The following is a 17,796-nucleotide window of genomic DNA, read 5'->3' on the forward strand; positions in this document are numbered from 1 at the left end:
TTCTCATTTTCATTATCTGAAATTTTATAAAATATGGCTACAACATTCATAATGTAAAAATTAAACAAGTCCTATCACAATACAAAGCACAGGACATGAAAAGTGAAAGACGGACCTTAACACTCATGATAACAATGCACTTAGATTGTACTTGGAGTGATACACAATGCAGGATCCATTATTGTGAAGAGCAAATAATGACTGCCAACATTAGAGGTCAAGGGGAAAACACAGCAATGACTACAAAACATGAATAATCCATACCGGAGTCATCTGACACTAAAAACATGTTGCTTTCAGCCCTCATAATTCAAATAATAGTATGGATTTTGTACCTTCTCTCAACCTTCTGCATTCATTGCTAAAATCTGGGACTGTTTGTGTCCCAAGGAAGGGTTTCTTGAGATACAGGATGTCTTTCAATGCTAAAAAGAGAGATTACCTTCAAAAGAACAACAAACTCATAACTGATTTATGAGCAGAAACAATGAGAGCCAGAAAATAATGAAATGATATCTTTAAAATGCTGAAAGAAACTGACTTAAATAACTGTTAATTTTTTCATTTTTCCATTATAATTGTAGTCCATATTATTGGACTACAACAGAATTTACTCTCTAACTTACCTTAAGAATTAACATGCAAAAGACTTAGACTTCACACCCTGAAGCACTGTTTTCAAATAGCAGAAACGCTTGAACATGTGCATGAAGAAACATGAACAATATTCAGAGCAGCAGTGTAACAGAAAAGAAATGGAAAAAAACCAAATGCTCATAAACATTATCAAATGTAAATAAACTCTTGTATATCTCTGGAATGAGATAATTCAGTGAAAATGAACTACACCTGCATACATCAACAAGCATGGATTTCAATATAATGGTGAGAGGGAAAAAAGCGATACTCATAGTATCATTCCATTTATATAAAGGTTAAAAACAAAGCTAAGCAATATATTGTTTAAAATATATATGTATAGGGGGCCAGCCCAGCAGTTCACTGGTTAAGTTCGTGTGCTCCACTTCGGCGGTCCAGGGATTGTGGGCTCAGATCCCAGGAGGGGACCACTACACTGCTCATCAAGCCATGCTGTGGTGTCATCCCATATACAAAAAACAGAGGAAGACTGGCAAGAGATGTTAGCTCAGGGCCAATCTTCCTCATCATAAATAAATAAATAAATAAATAAATAAATAGTAAAGCTGTATGGGAAAGCAAGTGAATAATTACAGAAACTGGCTTCACCAGGAAGTAAGGAAGCAGGTGAACATGATAGGTGAGGATGGGTAAAGCATATTTAGGGATCTTCAAAAGCATAGTGAATGTTCTATTTCTTAAGCTGGAAAAGGTGAATAAAGGTGTTTGTTGTATTACTCTTAAAACTATGCTCTTGAGTATATTTCATCAGGCAAAAATGTAAGCAAATGCACTAACAGTCAGTTTTCAAATAAAATTCATTATTTAAAATTCAAATACAATTTTTGCACGACTAAGTATAAATTAAAAGCTGTTCTAGTAGAGCCATTAAAAGTACTGCAGCATGAGTAACCTTGAATCTTGAGGATTTTTCTGTCCACATTCATGAGGAATATTGGTTTGTAATTTTCTAAATAATGTCTTTGTCTGGCTTTGGTACCAGAATGACACTAGCCTCATAAAATGAGTTGGAAACTGTTTCTTTTTTCTATATTTTTTGGAAGAGTTTGTGAAATATTGGTATTATTCTTTCTTGAGATGTTTGATAGAATTTACCAGTGAAACCCTCTAGACCTAGGCTTTTCTTTGTGAGATGATTTTTAATTACTAATTAAATTTCTTTATTTATTATATGTTCTATTTCTTTCTCAGTCAGTTTGGCAATTTATCTTTCCAGGAATTTGCCCATTTCATATAAATTGTCTAATTTGTTGTCACAAAGTTGTTGATAATATTTGCTTATAGTCCTTTTAATTGCTATAGGGTTGGTGGTGATGCCCCCTCTTTCAATCATGATTTTGGTAATCTGTGTCTTTCTTCTACTCTTGGCCAATCTAGCTAAAGGTCTGTCAACTTTGTTGTTCTTTTCAAAGAACGAACTTCTGGTTTTATTGATTTTCACTATTGTTTTTCTGTTTTCTATTTCACTGATTTCCATTTTGATCTTTACTGTTTCCTTTCTTCTGTTTGCCTTGGGTTTATTTTGTTTTTCTTTTTCTAAATTTTTAAGGTGAAATGTAGAATGTTGACTTGAGATTTTTCTTCTAACTAGGCACTTAAAGCTACACATTTCCCTCTAAAAACTGTTTTGTTGCACCCCATAAATTTTGATATATTGCGTTTTCATTTTTATTCAGTTCAAAATACTTTCTAATTTCCTTCTGATTTCTTTTTGACCCAGAGGCTATTTAGAAATGTGGTGTTTAATGCTCAAACATTTACTATTTCACAAAATTCCTTCTGCTGTTGATTTCTAATTAATTCTATTATGAGAAAAGGGTATTATAGGATTTCAATAATTTAAAGTTGAGAATTGTTTTATGGCATAGCCTATGGTCTACCTCGGAGAATGTTCCATATGTGCTTGAAAATAATGTTTATTCCGCTGTTGTTGTTAGGAGAAACATTCCATTGATGTATTAGGTTTAATTGGTTTACAGTGTTCTTCAATTCTTATATATCCTTGGTGATTTTCTATCTAATTGTTCTATCAATTATTGAGAGTGGGTATTGAAGCCTCCAACTGTTATTGGGGAGTTGTCTGTTTTCCCTTCAGTTCTGTCAGTTCGTTTCACGTACGTTGGGGCTTTGTTGTTAAGTTTACAACTGTTTTATCATCCTAATCAACTGACTCTTTTATCATTATAAAATGTTCTTCTTTTCTCTAGTAACAATTTTTGTCTTAATATCTTTTGTCTAAAATCGGTATAGCCTCGCCAGCTCCGTTTTGGTTACCGTTTGCATGTTTTATCTTTTTCCATCTTTTTTCTTTCAACCTATCGTGTTTTTGAATCTAAAGTGTGTATGACCTTAAATCTTGAGTTTCTCATTTAGTATTTACATAACCTTGGCCAAGTTAATTCAATTTTCTAAAAGTTAGTTTCTTTACCTATGAATGAAGACAATAATACACAATAAGACTGTTATTAGGATTAAATGAAATAATGTTTGCAAGGTAGTTGTGCCTAGCATGAATATTTCCAAGTATTACAAAAATTATTATTAATGATATTGCCAAACAAGATAAGAAAACAGTAATCAAAATACATCCTCACCTTTTCTGATAAATACTGTTCATAAATTCCAACAGCAGCTGCTCTTAAAAGACCTTTGGTTTGGTTGGTTTGATGTTTCCCATCCTTCTGACGACTTAATAAAACTTCTAGCTGCTGCTGGGCTGTAACCCGGTATCCTTCCACTGTCATCCAGAAGAAGAGATGTGCCTGACCTCCAGTTTGCTGCATGTAATCTACCAAACAAAATCCAAAACAACATAGATATTAATGTCATACATTTTTGGGTGCATATAGCTGTATGACAAGTAAGTTAAGAAGGATTAGAGTTTCAAATACTTAAAACCTACATTTTCAAAATGTTCAGCGAATGCTTGAGGTGAATAAATATTTATATCATAAAGTGATTAAGCTAAAAAGACCAGTTATATAGGATACACAAACGGAAGGACATATTTTAGAAAAACATCTCATTTGTCAAGATAAAATCTCTAGGGGATAAAATTAATACAGAAGGCTTCATCAGAAATAAATTACTTCACCAACATGCAGCTTTTGTTTTCAATAAAGATTATTAATCATAATATTAATATTTTCATAAATATTAAAAACAAGGATTGGGCTTTTCAACAAGCCATGCATTTATGTTTGTGGTCATGAAAATGAGGAATGAGGGAGTCTTGCTAAAAATGTCCTCCAGATGAAAGCAATTTTGATGTAATATTAATAAAGTTAATGAATACTGATATCAATTAAAATAGTATAAAAACAAAGTCCCTCCCCCATTCATGCACAAAAATGATACAAACAGGTTATATACACTATGGATGTCTAATAAAGTACTCTTTTCTCAAATAATTTAAATTCGTAGTGGAATCTCCTAGGGTTTATTTTAAAAGCAGTTTAGCAAATGCACATTAGAGTTACAATAAGCATTTATTTCCTTCAAAACAAAATAAAGCTCTACCTCTATGGTTTCCAAAGAAAAAGAAACATTTCAGAGAATGGGGATGGAGGTGAGACATATTTGGCGTACTTAATGTTAAGTATTTAAAATTTAATAATATTAACAAGTATTAAAAATTTCAAGGGCTATGTTATTTTCATAAAATGGTTTTACCTACCCATAAAAAATTGTAGTGCAACATTGTCTACAAGAATGCTGTCCAGGGGGACTGTGCAAAGTTTCCCAAAGTTTGCTGCCAGTTTCACAGTATTTATTTCCTACAAATAAAAGTGAATGTAGGTTAATATTTTATCTATTCACTCATTGGGTTAAAGAACTTTACATAGTCATAAAAAATTAAAGTGGAATAATAACAAAGTTTTCACCTTCTCGGACATGTGAGTTCCTAATAAAATAGTCTCAGCTCAGTGAATCTCCTAGAGTTATTTTAAGAGTTGCTTGGTAAATATATATTAAAAGTATGATAAGTGTTCATTTTTTCCAATACAAAATAAATCTAAATGACTGTATTTTCAAGTATTCTCTGTCGCTAAATTTTCCAAACGAAAATGAACATTTTAGAGGCAAAGGGGATGTTTGAAATGCTTAATATGTCCAAGAATAAAGAAACCCCAACACTTCCAGGAATAGATTGAAGTCTGTCTACTGTGAAAACAGAAAATATTTCCAAAGAGTAATTTTGCCCCTAACAGAATAAAAATCTCTATAGTCTTTATAGAAAATCTCTCTCTTTTCAGACTACCTAAACAGTAAATTATATATATCTTTTCAAAGCAATACAGCAAGGTAACTACCTACATATAAAAAAATGGGTTAAAAATTTAGAGAATGTAAGTTAAGCACTGTACTAGGTACATTACACACCATAACTTCATTTAATCTCCACAGCAATCCTATTGGCTAAATATCACCAATCCCACTTAACAAATAAGAAAGCTGAAGATCAGAAAGGTTGCCTATGATCACAAAGCTGGTAAGAATGAGTCAATGTTGTCAAAGCCTGCTGCCTTTTCCACTACAAAACATGATGTTTCTGTGAACTGCTTTCACCAGCTTCTCTGTACTCCCAAGTCCATATCTCACTACCTCCTACTGTATTAAAAAAAAAAAAAATAGGCAGGTTTTCTAAAAGTTAGATAGGCTGCCTTATTCAGGGGCAGATACTAAATTAGGTATAGGTGGTACATAACGGAGAAGGAAGATAACTCGAAAGAAGAAGGAGAAACTTCCTTTGTAATTAGTATCTGCCTTCATATAAGTACTGAATAACAACAGATAACTGACTTAACATGTCTGGCATAAAGCAATCTAGTGCCAGCACATGATTTCTCCTAGCTAAGTTTTCCCTCTTCAAATTTATCACCTCTTTCTCCTGCTCAGCAGCAGCTCCACAGATACTAGATGGAGAAGAGCATTCACTATAACTTTATTTCTAATAAAAAGGATAAACGGTCTTCTAAAATTTCAAGATGAGTAGCATGGTTAAAAAACTACATCTCTGTGGGGATTCTGAGTTTTCTTCCAAAGGAAAACACTGTATGACCCCTATTGAAAAGGCAAAGCTTGATATTCAAAGCAGAATTGACAGGCTTCCAAACAAGGTATCTAAATTTTAAAAGGATGCAATATCAGCAAGTGTCTGGGCAAAGAGACTTTAACTAATGATGCTGAAGGATCACTAACTCTAAGAGCTACATAAGGCAACTAATTAAAGAAAGAATCAGCACAAGTGAAACTACATGATTCTTCTATTCTGAATTTGCATGGGTATATAAACTAGTTTTAAAATTAGTTAACTGAAACAAAGACAGACATATACATACAGACACAAATACAACAAATGTGGGCTTCAAGTAATGTGAGTTATACTTAATCTAGCAAACTAAACTCAAGATTTTTAAAAGTAAGTCTTCCATTCCCTACGGAATTTATTTTTTTTTATTTTATCTTTTTTGAGGAAGATTAGCCCTGAGCTAACATCTGCTGCCAATCCTCCCCTTTTTACTGAGGAAGACTGGCCCTGAGGTAACATCTGTGCCCATCTTCCTCCACTTTATATGTGGGATGCCTACCACAGCATGGCTTGGCAAGTGGTGCCATGTGTGCACCCAGGATCTGAACTGGAGAACCATGGGCCACCAAAGCGGAACACGTGAGCTTAACTGCTGCACCACCGGGCCAGCCTCCCTTAAGGACTTTAAATACACTACAAAATTACAATACTAGAAAGTCATAAATAAACTTTCAAAATAGAAAACCAGCACAAAAAAGGCAACTACACTAAAAACTAAAAGTAGCAAAAGAAAAAACGTTTTTTTGTCTTTTAAAGCCCCAAATCTCTGCTCTCCTTTATAGTAAAACTCCTAATCACTCTTCCTAATTCATCTCTCCTCATTTTCTCCTAGACTGACTCCAATTAGAGTTTCTCTCCACCACTCCACCATGCTATCACCAGAGGACCAATAATCCCCCTCGTGGCAAACCCAATGGTCAATCTTAAATCTTCATCTTACTCAACTGATTAGTAGCCTCTGACATACCTGATCTCTCATTTCTTCTTTAAACACTTTCTACACTTGGCTCCTGGCATACACGCTCCCAGGCTTTCCTTCAATCTCACCAGCCACTTACTCTGTTTCTTTAGCTAGATCTTCTACTTTGTCTTAAACTCTAGTAACTGAAGTGCCTCAGGACTAAGTCTTTGGTATCTTTGTACTTAGACTCACTCTTTCAGGTAACCTCATCCAATCTGTTAACTTTAAATAAACATCTGACAACCTTGAGGATTCTCAAAGTTCATCTCCTTCACTAAACTTTTCTTTGAACTCAAGTTTACCAATTAGCATGTCTGCTTGAATGTAGAACAGGGATCTCAAACTAAAATATCCTAAATTTGATTCTCTCTTTCAAACCTCCTCCTTCCTCAGTTTTATCCATTTTGATAAACAGCAACACTATTCATGCAGTTGCTCAGGCCAAAATACCTAGGAATCACCCATGAGTCCTTTTTTTCTTTCTCACTCCATATTTAATCCATTAGGAAAGCTTGGTAGCACTATCATATATCCAGTTGCTAATTACTGCTCACAGCCTCCAAAGACATCTCTTACTGGACAAAAGCATTAGTCTTGTAAACAATCTCTCAGTTTCCATTCTTGCACCAATCACTCTGCCACAATCTATTCATCACAAAGAGCCATAGTAATCATTTTAACTTATAAGTCAGATCATGTCACTCGCCAGGGCAAATCTCTAATGGATTCCCATCACAATTAGAATTTTAAAAATTCTTACTATGGCAGGTAAAACCATATATGTTCTAACCTCCAAGGTTCTTCTCCAATTTCATGCCTACTACAATCCTTCTCATTCATTCCATACCAGCCTCAGTGACCTCCTCTCACTCACCAAGCACTTTCCTGTCTCAGGGCCTCTACCTTTGCTCTCACCTGTGCCTGAAAGATTCTTTTAAAAAAAAAATTCCACAGCACTTTCTCACGCAGAGAGATTTCTCTGCTCAAATGTCACCAAATCTCTCAGCACCTATCTAAAATACTCCTAGACATTCTCTACCACTCTGCTTTATTTTTTTTCATTTTTTATAGATTTTTTGACATTATATATCAATTTACTTATTGGTTTATTTTCTGACTCTGCAACTAAAATGTAAGCTCCATGAAGAGAGAGATTTTGTCTATTAGGTCCATCTAAAATGGTGCCCAATGTACAAAATTCAATAAATGTTGAATTTTGAATAAATTATAAAAGAGTAGATGAATAAATAAATCAAGAAATAAGAAAGCTTTATTTACTTTAGCATTTTTCAGGCAGTGTTTTAATCTCTTTAGCTTGGTTTAACAACTATTTATCATACTACATTGTATAAGAGAAATTTTTTCTCAAAGTTCCACTGTGGAGTGCTATGCTGGTTAATATCCTACTTTTTGTCATTTGCTAGACATTTTAATGAATATAGATTATTTATAACTAAACATTAATTCAAAAGTACTTTACTTACCTTGCCTGACTGCAACCGCTGTATTCTTGAGTCACATACTTTCTTTACAAATAATAAGCTATTTATTTGATTTTTGATAGTGTTGATATCTAAAAACAAACAAATTGATTATGAGCTAGAAAGTGGTGATGTTATTTGTAAAATACTTTAAACACGCACTTACTGTAATTTAACATCATAACCAATGAAAAGAGCAACTATTTTACTTAAAGAAATAATCTGAAATTTTATAGTAAAATTATTTAAAATTAAACCATGCCATGGGGCCGGCCCCTTGGTGGAGTGGTTAAGTTTGTGCACTCCACTTCGGCAGCCCAGGGTTTCACCAGTTCGAATCCTGCACACAGACATGGCACCGCTCATCAGGCCATGCTGAGGTGGCAGCCCACATGCCACAACTGGAAGGACTCACAACTAAAAATACACAACTATGTATCAAGGGGCTTTGGGGAGTAAAAGGAAAAAATAAAATCTTAAAAAAAAACTAATAACTAAACCATGCCAATTATCTTTACTTTAGAGATGATTGTGATAATAATAATCTCACATTCAGAAAATTATAATGCCTTATTCTTAGAACATGTTAACATAATAAAGAAGATTTAATTAAGGTGAAAATGACTAATAGCATAAAATGACATTCTGATAAAGTAAGTTTTGTTTGAAGATAAAGTAATCATTACACAAGTAAAACATTCTTTTACTTAAATTACTTACCATCACCAGCTGTATCTAGAGATCGAAGATACTGTAATTCTTCTGCTGCCTTATCTCTGACTGCTTCTAGCTCTCCAATATTGTCACTCAATTTAATAATGTTCATAAAGGCCTCATAGTTGCAATTAGAATCACGGATCTGAAAATAAAGTTTAAAAAACAGGTGGGAGGAGGTCTCACTTATTAAGGGAAAACAGAATCTTGAGTGCCTACCATGTGCCAGGCACAACTTGTCATATCCTCAGCGTTTATAACAAAACAAAATGAAATCTCTGTACTCACGGCACTTACATTCTCGTGGATCACAGACTATAAACAAAGTAAATAAAATATATAGCCTGCTAGAAAGTACAGAAGCATGCTCAGAATGTTTGATGATAGCAAGAACATCATGATGGGATGGAGATAAACCAAAGAAAGGTAGAGGAGGAGAAGATGAGATCAGTGGTAATACAGGAGAAACCTGGTAGGGTACAGCAAATGTCTTGGATTTCACTTTGAGTGGAATGAAAAGTTACTGGAGGGTTTTAACAGAAGAGTGGCATTCTCTGACCTAAATTTAACAGAATCACTGTGATGATATAACTGTTATTTTGTCTTTCTCTCCAGCCACTCGCTCTTTAAAAACAGGAATGGAGTAGATGGTTAAGTTGGATTTAACCAGAGTGCAGTTTCACCAGGCAAATAACAAAATGAGAGACAGAGAGAAAAGGTAGTTGAGGATGTTGTGAAGGGGCTAATTATTATGACTGCCAATAAAAGTTAAGCTAAGTAAAGCAGTAAGGAGAGGTATGAAAAGTAGCAGATAGGATATTGTCCATTCTCAACAAGGAGTCAAAGAACTGGGGATTATATAAGTGCAGAACTATGGAAAAAAACTGGCCAATAAGCACATGAAAAGATGCTCAATATCATTAGTCATCAGGGATATGAAAGTTAATCACAACAAAATGACAATGCCAAATGTTGATCAGAATGTAGAGAGACCAGAATTCTCAAACAGTGCTAGCGGAAATACAAAATTGTAACACAACTTAGGAAGACTACTTGGCAGTTTTTTTCACTTTATGTAAATTTTACTTCAATAATAAAAGAAAGAGAAGGTCACTAAAGACCTGATTTTTCTAAGAATATATTTAAAAAAACAAGTAAATAGCCGTTCATTTATCTGCTCTAGTTGGAGATAACAATATGAAACAATTACATAATCTATTCCACAGTCAGAGACAGGACTTAACATCAACTGGTTTGTCTTAAAAAGAAATAAAATACATATTTAGAGATGAATAATGCAAATCCATCCATCCTATTTTTAGAAATGACATAAAAACTTAAAACTATTGTTGGGTAACACTAATACTTTAGAGAGAACATATGTTACTATCACACTGCTCTAAACTTTTCCTTTCAACTAGAAATGAACCATACAGTTAGATGTTATTACTATGATAATTTAACTGAGTGAAATAATAAGAACTGAGCTCATTTTAATCTCTATTATTATATGCATATATAAATATGCATAGTTTTCCACAGAAATAATATCAAAAGAGCATAAACCAGACAACAAAATAGGCTAAAGATCCTTTATTGATAAATTCTCTTTTAAATATATTTTCTAGTATTTTATCGCAAAGTACAATAGTGATCAACTGCTGTTCATTAAATAAAAAAGACTCAAGCATCATACGCAATAGTAGTTACTAGACTAGCTATGGGGAGAACAAGTAAAAATTTGGTGGTTTGAATTCTTTTTAGAGTATGTGTTAAGTCCCCCCAAAACGTTTTCTCCATCTAACTAATTAGTCATTTAATACAAGCTCAGCAAAAGAAAAACTGAAAACTAAAGAAAATTATAAATAGCAATAAAAATAACTCCTAATCCTATGCGTGAAAGATAACCATAACACTCTGTGAACATGCATCCTTTTCTATACCACAGGTAAGATTATACAGTATGGTATCCTGATTATTTAAGGTTAGTATACAACATCCCTTTTTCGTGTGTTACAAAAAAATTTTTTAAGACAAGTTAACCTTACTTTATTACTTAAGTATTTTTAAATTTTACCTGCGTTTTCCTACTTCTGAAAAACTTTTTATTACATAATCCATACTCCTTGTAAAGTGAAACATAATAAAAATTAACTTTCATAATCCTCTCTATTAACATTTCAGTCAATATACATTGTATCAGAATTATAGTCATTCATGTTTATATACTTATTTTTTAAATGTTATATATCTACACATGTCATTTTTAATTATCCTTTTTATATAAAAATATAAACATCTTTTCATATTCACCAAGATACACTACCATATTCTTTTTAGAATGGCTTCATAATATTCTATTGTAACATATGCCATAATTTATTAAAATAACTGTTTATGTGAGAAACTTAAATTGCTTTCACTTTTTTAGTATTATAAGCAATGCCGCCATTAATGGCCTTAAATACAGATGGTTGGAAATTTGCTTATTATCACTTTAGAATAAATTTCAGGAGTAGAATTCTTAACCAAAGGATATGCAGTTTTAAAAATTTTAATTATGCAGATATGCATATTTTTTAAGTTCTTGGTAGAGCCTAGTAGGACTCAAAAAAAGCTGACAAAGGAAAAGAAGAATCAAGTTCTGTGACCTCCAGGAAAGGCTCCAGGAACACAAAGCTAATAAGGCAATTTCTGCCTGCAGGTAACCCACAATCCGGTGGGAGAGAAAAACTTTGCAGCAGCAACAACAACAATGGCAAGTTTGATAATATTACGGGGAAACAAAGAACAATCAAGTAGTTCCTTCCTAAGAAAGCTAGACTGAGTTAATAGAAGACAACTGCAGAGAAGAAATTCCAGATTCAAGAAAATGAATCAAATACCTAAAAATATATATCAAAGTATTCCCAGCAATAGCCCATTTATAGCTCTTCTTTAACTATAAGTTTATTGAAGAAAAGCATACATAATCAGAAAAGAAAAACAAGTAGAGCTAGTAAACTTAGTAATCACTAACCCTTTGATATGTCTGACAGACAAGAAAGCTATGAGTTATGTGCTTATAGACACACTAAGCAACTTATGGAAACAGATCTAGAACACAGATCTTCTCATTCTCAGTCTAGTGTTCTTTTCTCCATATTTTCCTCCACTATACAGTATAAAATGTAAAGTACATACTATTTAAGTAGTTGAGATCACATGTTGTATTTAAAATCAAATAGCAGCTTTTTTCAAAATACTCATCATTTATACACACAGGTAGTAAAATAATTTTAATTTAAATAAGCAGTAACAGCACTATAATTGCAAGAAAGATTATCTTATCGACAAACTTGTAAAGAGAATTTGGCTAGAACATTCAACATATTAGCAAATAGAAATGCTAAAAATATAAATATTACCTTTAAATATATTTTTATTTAACTTCTTTAATAAATTATTGCTTAATCATCCTGATCTCCAAATTGTATTTATACGTTTTAAAACATTGCTTTAGAAAGACTTGTAATTTCAGAAAGTACATACCATCCATATGATATATTGATTAATATAATCAGGATCACTGAGTTGATTTATTAATGGAAGAAGAACTCCTCGTGCAAGGATTTCCTGGACAAAAATTTTAGAAAACAAAAACAAATTTAATCTAATATGCTTCTCAAATCAATAGCATAAATTTCCTAATACAATGCTGTTACTTAAGAAAGTTATAATATATGTAAAAATAAAACTTGATAACCAACACAATCTTATAAAAAGACGAACCAGTTAAAATAAATGAGATAAAGCTGCCTGTATCAACTTGAATACATCTCCACAAGGACAACTAGAGTTGAGCGGAAAAAAGAAAAACCATACCTCTTGTGTATTAGCATTTACATCAGTTTTTAAAAGGCAAAACACGGCACTAGATGTGTTTATGGATTCCTACATCTATATTAAAAGTATAAAAACAGAGGAAAAGTAAAAGATACACACCAATTTTAGAATAGTGGTTACCTTCAAGGGAGGAACAGAGCAACTACAGTAAAATATTAACATTGGTTAAATCTAGGTAGTTGGTTCATAAATGTCTATTGTATTTTTTTCTATACTTGTCTGTTTGAAATTTTTCCTAAAATAATAATCAACATGTTAATACAATTATTCACCATTCTCTAGAATACATCTTCCCATTCTCTGTAGCTGTTTATTCTCCTACCTATTAAAATTCTGCCCTTCTTTCAAGAACTGACCACAGAATCAATTCTTCAATTAAATAAATCCTGATCACTCCAGCTGAATACTTTTTTACTTATACGTTTAAAACAAACTCATGTCTGGTATTTATGGCATTTATCTTACCATTCTCTATGTATTTGTGTATCTTCTACTTTTCCAATACATTACAACTATCTAGGAACCTTTTGTATATGAGTGAGATTAATCAATTGTTCTATTCTTTTATCTACCTTCAAAAATATTTACCCCTCATCTTCTCAAGGTCATTGTCTTAAACACGGCAGGCATTTGATAAATATTAAATGAATCGAAATAAAGAAACTAAGAATTTAATGCTGATTCTATTAATACAACATTTTCACCTGTTATTAATCTTCACTCCTTTATGGCTGTGATATCTAAATTTATGAAATATCATTTCTTAAGAATACTGGAGAAGTTAAATAACTACAAGATTAACAGGACATTTTCACTTTTCTAAGTAAAGGACCAATTTATTTATTCCTTCTTTCCAGATCTCTAATTTGTCTGGGCCATTTTCTGGTATAAGTTTAGTGAAAATAGTTTTCACTTTATTTTCTTCTAGAGAAATATTTCATATAAATTCTACTTTTGTAAGCTGTCCAAGTCTCTGACAACTATTACTGCATGATGAATTAATATTTCCAGAAGTCACTGCTGGAAGCTCCAGTAGCTTTCTGAAAAGTCTTTTGAAACATCTTACAGTCTCAAATTAGAAGGAATTGCTGCTCATTTTTTCAACGTTAGCTTTAGACTCTAACATCTTAAAAATTGTATTTATTTATATAATTCCTTCCTTCATAATTATGTTTCTGGCCCCACATGCTCAAATTTTAAAATGTGCTTCGTAAGAAGAAAATTCACAAACAAAAAAATGTTTTTTGCAAATTTCTTTTCAAAATGAGAAAAAAACACAGGGAAGAATTTTTAATAAATTTTGTGCTTCTTATTACTTAATGCAATTAGCCAATCTGTCTTAGAAAAGTACTTTGATCTTCTAATTTGCCTCATAAAGGGTTTGGTTAGTCAAGATGTAATCACATGACTCAACAATTCCTATATAGGTTCTCATGAGAGCTCTAAATATTCCAAAATAAGTAGCCATTTGTGTATAATTTCTACTTGAAGACAAGCATCAGCTGTCAAATATGAAGGCTTAAAAGATACAAAGTCATTGACGCCATGAATCTTTAAATAAATAAAATGCGGTAATGAAAAGAAAGTAGAGGCAATTAAATACCAATTATCTCAGACAAATACTATGATTTGTACAATCCACACAAAGGATCCATATAAAGGCAAGAAGTAAGAACTCTTTGATCTGTTATTTAACCTGAACAAAAATGTCTTTGGGGAAAATTTGAATTTAATTACCAACAAAAGAAAACTGATAAAGAACTATCAAGTTAAAAGAAAAAAAAACTGATTTGCTGATGGCAGTCCTCTATAATTACACTCACTCAATTGGATTTAACCAAAATGAAATGAAATATAGGTCTAAAAGAGCAATCTATAACAAAACAAAGCTGCTCTTTAAACAATTCTACTTATTTTAAACTATAAGGTCACGTAAGAAGGTAGATCTTCATTCACGTCTCCTAAGAGTCAGCTTAACCTTCCAGGAGCTGCAGTAGCATGTGCACCATAGTGAGCAAGAAGGACAAACAGGTTTCCTCTTGCATTAACACTGATTCTCTGATGTGCCAGGCACTGTGATAGCCACTAAATACATAATGATGATAAATACGGACAGCCCCTGTTCCCATGAGACTTTCAGTTCTATTGGGGGAAATAGGCATCAAGTAAGTAAACACAACAACCAAATTATCATTTTAAAATATTGTAAATGCTATGAAGCAAAACAACTGGGTACTTACCAAAAATAATAGGGAATTAAGAGGGGACTTTAGATTGGGTGGTCAGGGGACACATTTCTGAGGAAGTGAGAAATGAGAGATGAATACAATTTAGCCAAGAGAATAAGGGGAATCATTCTGAACAGAGGAAAAAGAGTATGAGACAGCCCCATGGTGGGGAGAAAATGGCACTTATGAAGAAAGCCGGTGTGGCTGGAATACAGTGACTGTATGGCATGAAAGCCAGAGGTAAACAAAGCCAACTCATGCAGGGCTTTGTAAGCCTCTGGAAGGTCTCAAGATCTGAAAAATCTGCTGAATGATCATATCATTTACTGGGATGCAGAAAAGACCAAAGGGTAGACAAGGTATGGAGGCAACAGTAAGATTTCTATTTTGGACAGAAAGTTTAAAAGAGCTGCGAGTTAATCAAATGGTGATTTCAGTGGGCAACTGGTCAGAGTAGCCTGGAGTTCAGAAGAGAAGTCTGGATTAAAAATATAAATTTGGAAGTCATTAGCATTTGGATGGTGTTTAAAGCCACAGGGATGGATGAGCAAGAAGAGGGCCCCGGCCTGAAGAACTTGGACACTTAAAAGCTGAGATGAGGAGATGCTAAAGTGTATAAAGGTGACTAAAAAGGAGACCTAGGAGGAGAAAAATCAGAGAAAACAATGACATGGAACTCAAGAAAAGACATAGTTTCAAGAAGAAAAGATGGCCAGCCACGTGAAATCATGCTGAGACACTGCCTAACAGTGACTGTCTGGATTACCAGATAGACAAAGACTCTAATGCCAAATAGATACTCAGCATGAGTGCTAAAACTGATTAACAGTATCTTCTTTCCGTGGTAGATGTGAATTTAGTGATAGACATGCCAGGTATTTACCACCCTTCATAATGACTAGTCCAAACAATTGGTCTTAACAATATATAATCTATCAGAGTCTTCCCATCAAAACCAAGCATTTTCTACTCACTTCACAGTACCATTACCCTACCTGAGAAGTGCACTGAACTCAAACTAGGTTGTTATTAAGAAACCGTGTGATATTGCTGAAATAATAACATACAAGCATAAAGCATGCTCCAGAAATTGGTATCTTTTTTGCAAGATGGTAAACTAAAGAGATCATAAGCTTTCATTTTTATAAAAATCGGAAACTTTCATTCTACCCATTCAACCAGGATAAGGGCTTATGCAGCCAGCATTTCTCAATCATAACTAGCAGCCAAAGCTAAAATTTTATTCTTTACCACTTGCACACAAAATTTTACTCCAAAGGTGTATAACCAGGGAATAAAAAGTCCAAGACTACTTACTGTACTGTTCTCATCTGACTTATTCATTTTCCAATTACAAGAAGCTTCCCATTTTTTTTTTGGAGGAATATTAGCCCTGAGCTAACATCTGCCGCCAATCCTCCTCTTTTTTTGCTGAGGAAGATTGGCCCTGAGCTACTATCTGTGCCCATCTTCCTCTACTTTATATGTGGGACGCCTGCCACAGCATGGCTTGATAAGCGGTGCACAGGTCCATGCCTGGGATCCAAACTAAGGAACCCTGGGCCACCAAAGTGGAACTTGCAAACTGAACTGCTATGCCGCCAGGCCCACCCCACAAGAAGCTGCCTGATTTTTTTGAAAGTTTCTATCTGGAAGCGTTATTATTTTTTTTTTTTAAAGATTTTATTTTTTCCTTTTTCTCCCCAAAGCCCCCTGGCACACAGTTGTATATTCTTATTTGTGGGTCCTTCTAGTTGTGGCATGTGGGATGCTGCCTCAGCATGGCTTGATGAACAGTACCATGTCCGCACCCAGGATTCGAACTGGCAAAACACTGGGCCACTGCAGCGGAGCGCACGAACTTAACCACTTGGCCACCAGGCCGGCCCCTCCAGAAGTGTTATTTTAATTAGCCTAATTTCGGTAAATTTATAGGCAAAGCTATATTAAAGAAAATTTAAAACATATCTTTGTTACGACCAAAAATCCAGCACCTAAGTCTCAATCAGCCAGTTCTCAGAGTATTATCCAGGAACCTCTGAAGGGTGGGGATAGAGAAGCATATAGTGATATTTCCAGAAAACATGATGGTATGATGATATCATCAATCAACTAATGGAATGTGTGCTTACGTAGTCTTGTGTTTCAAACTTTCTTAGTTTTGGGGTCAGCCCAGTGGCTTAGCGGTTAAGTGTGCACATTCTGCTTTGGTGGCCTGGGGTTCGCCAGTTCAGATCCCAGGTGCAGACATGGCACAGCTTGGCAAGCCATGCTGTGGTAGGTGTCCCACATATAAAGTAGAGGAAGACGGGCACCGACGTTAGCTCAGGGCCAGTCTTCCTCAGCAAAAAGAGGAGGATTGGCAGCAGATGTTAGCTCAGGGCTAATCTTCCTCAAAAATAAAAAAGAATTTTCTTAGCTTTAATTTATAATTCAGTAAATATTGATAGATAACACCCACATATACAAAAGCTCTTTGGAGTCCTCAGTAATTTATAAGAGCATAACAGGGTCCTGAGAGCAAAAATTTTGAGAATTACTACTCTAAATTTCTTTACAGCCATTTATTTGATACAAGTTTAAGCTTACCCTGACAAAGTATCGCATGATCTTGTTCTGGAAATCTCCAGGAGGTAGCAATAAATATAATAAGACCTCACACAAATCCCTCAGGAATCCTAGAAACAAAAAAGGTAGCTGTAATAACATTAGAAAATATGAAATCTCAACCTACTCTTGATATAAAACACACAAAGGTAGAAATAAGCAGTTTCC

The 17,796-nt window shown here is 33.8% G+C and overlaps 1 protein-coding gene across 24 annotated transcripts in view; it reads right to left on the reverse strand.

The window, feature by feature from the left end:
- The window catches only part of SNX13 (sorting nexin 13), a 143,529-nt gene that overhangs the window by 65,063 nt on the left and 60,670 nt on the right, over positions 1 to 17,796 (reverse strand). For all 24 annotated transcript variants that reach the window (XR_011437841.1, XR_011437839.1, XR_011437840.1 and 21 more), the window contains 6 exons: positions 17,611 to 17,699; positions 12,440 to 12,523; positions 8,915 to 9,053; positions 8,198 to 8,286; positions 4,337 to 4,436; positions 3,255 to 3,448 (listed from right to left, as the gene is read on the reverse strand). Coding sequence is in view for 21 of the 24 variants with exons in the window: in XM_070264594.1 (XP_070120695.1) it covers positions 3,255 to 3,448; positions 4,337 to 4,436; positions 8,198 to 8,286; positions 8,915 to 9,053; positions 12,440 to 12,523; positions 17,611 to 17,699 (695 nt within the window). In the remaining 3 variants the exon portion in view is untranslated. The remainder of the gene's footprint in view (positions 1 to 3,254; positions 3,449 to 4,336; positions 4,437 to 8,197; positions 8,287 to 8,914; positions 9,054 to 12,439; positions 12,524 to 17,610; positions 17,700 to 17,796) is intronic.

This window comes from Equus caballus, chromosome 4 (genome assembly GCF_041296265.1).
Source record: "Equus caballus isolate H_3958 breed thoroughbred chromosome 4, TB-T2T, whole genome shotgun sequence".
Classification (NCBI taxonomy): domain Eukaryota; kingdom Metazoa; phylum Chordata; class Mammalia; order Perissodactyla; family Equidae; genus Equus; species Equus caballus.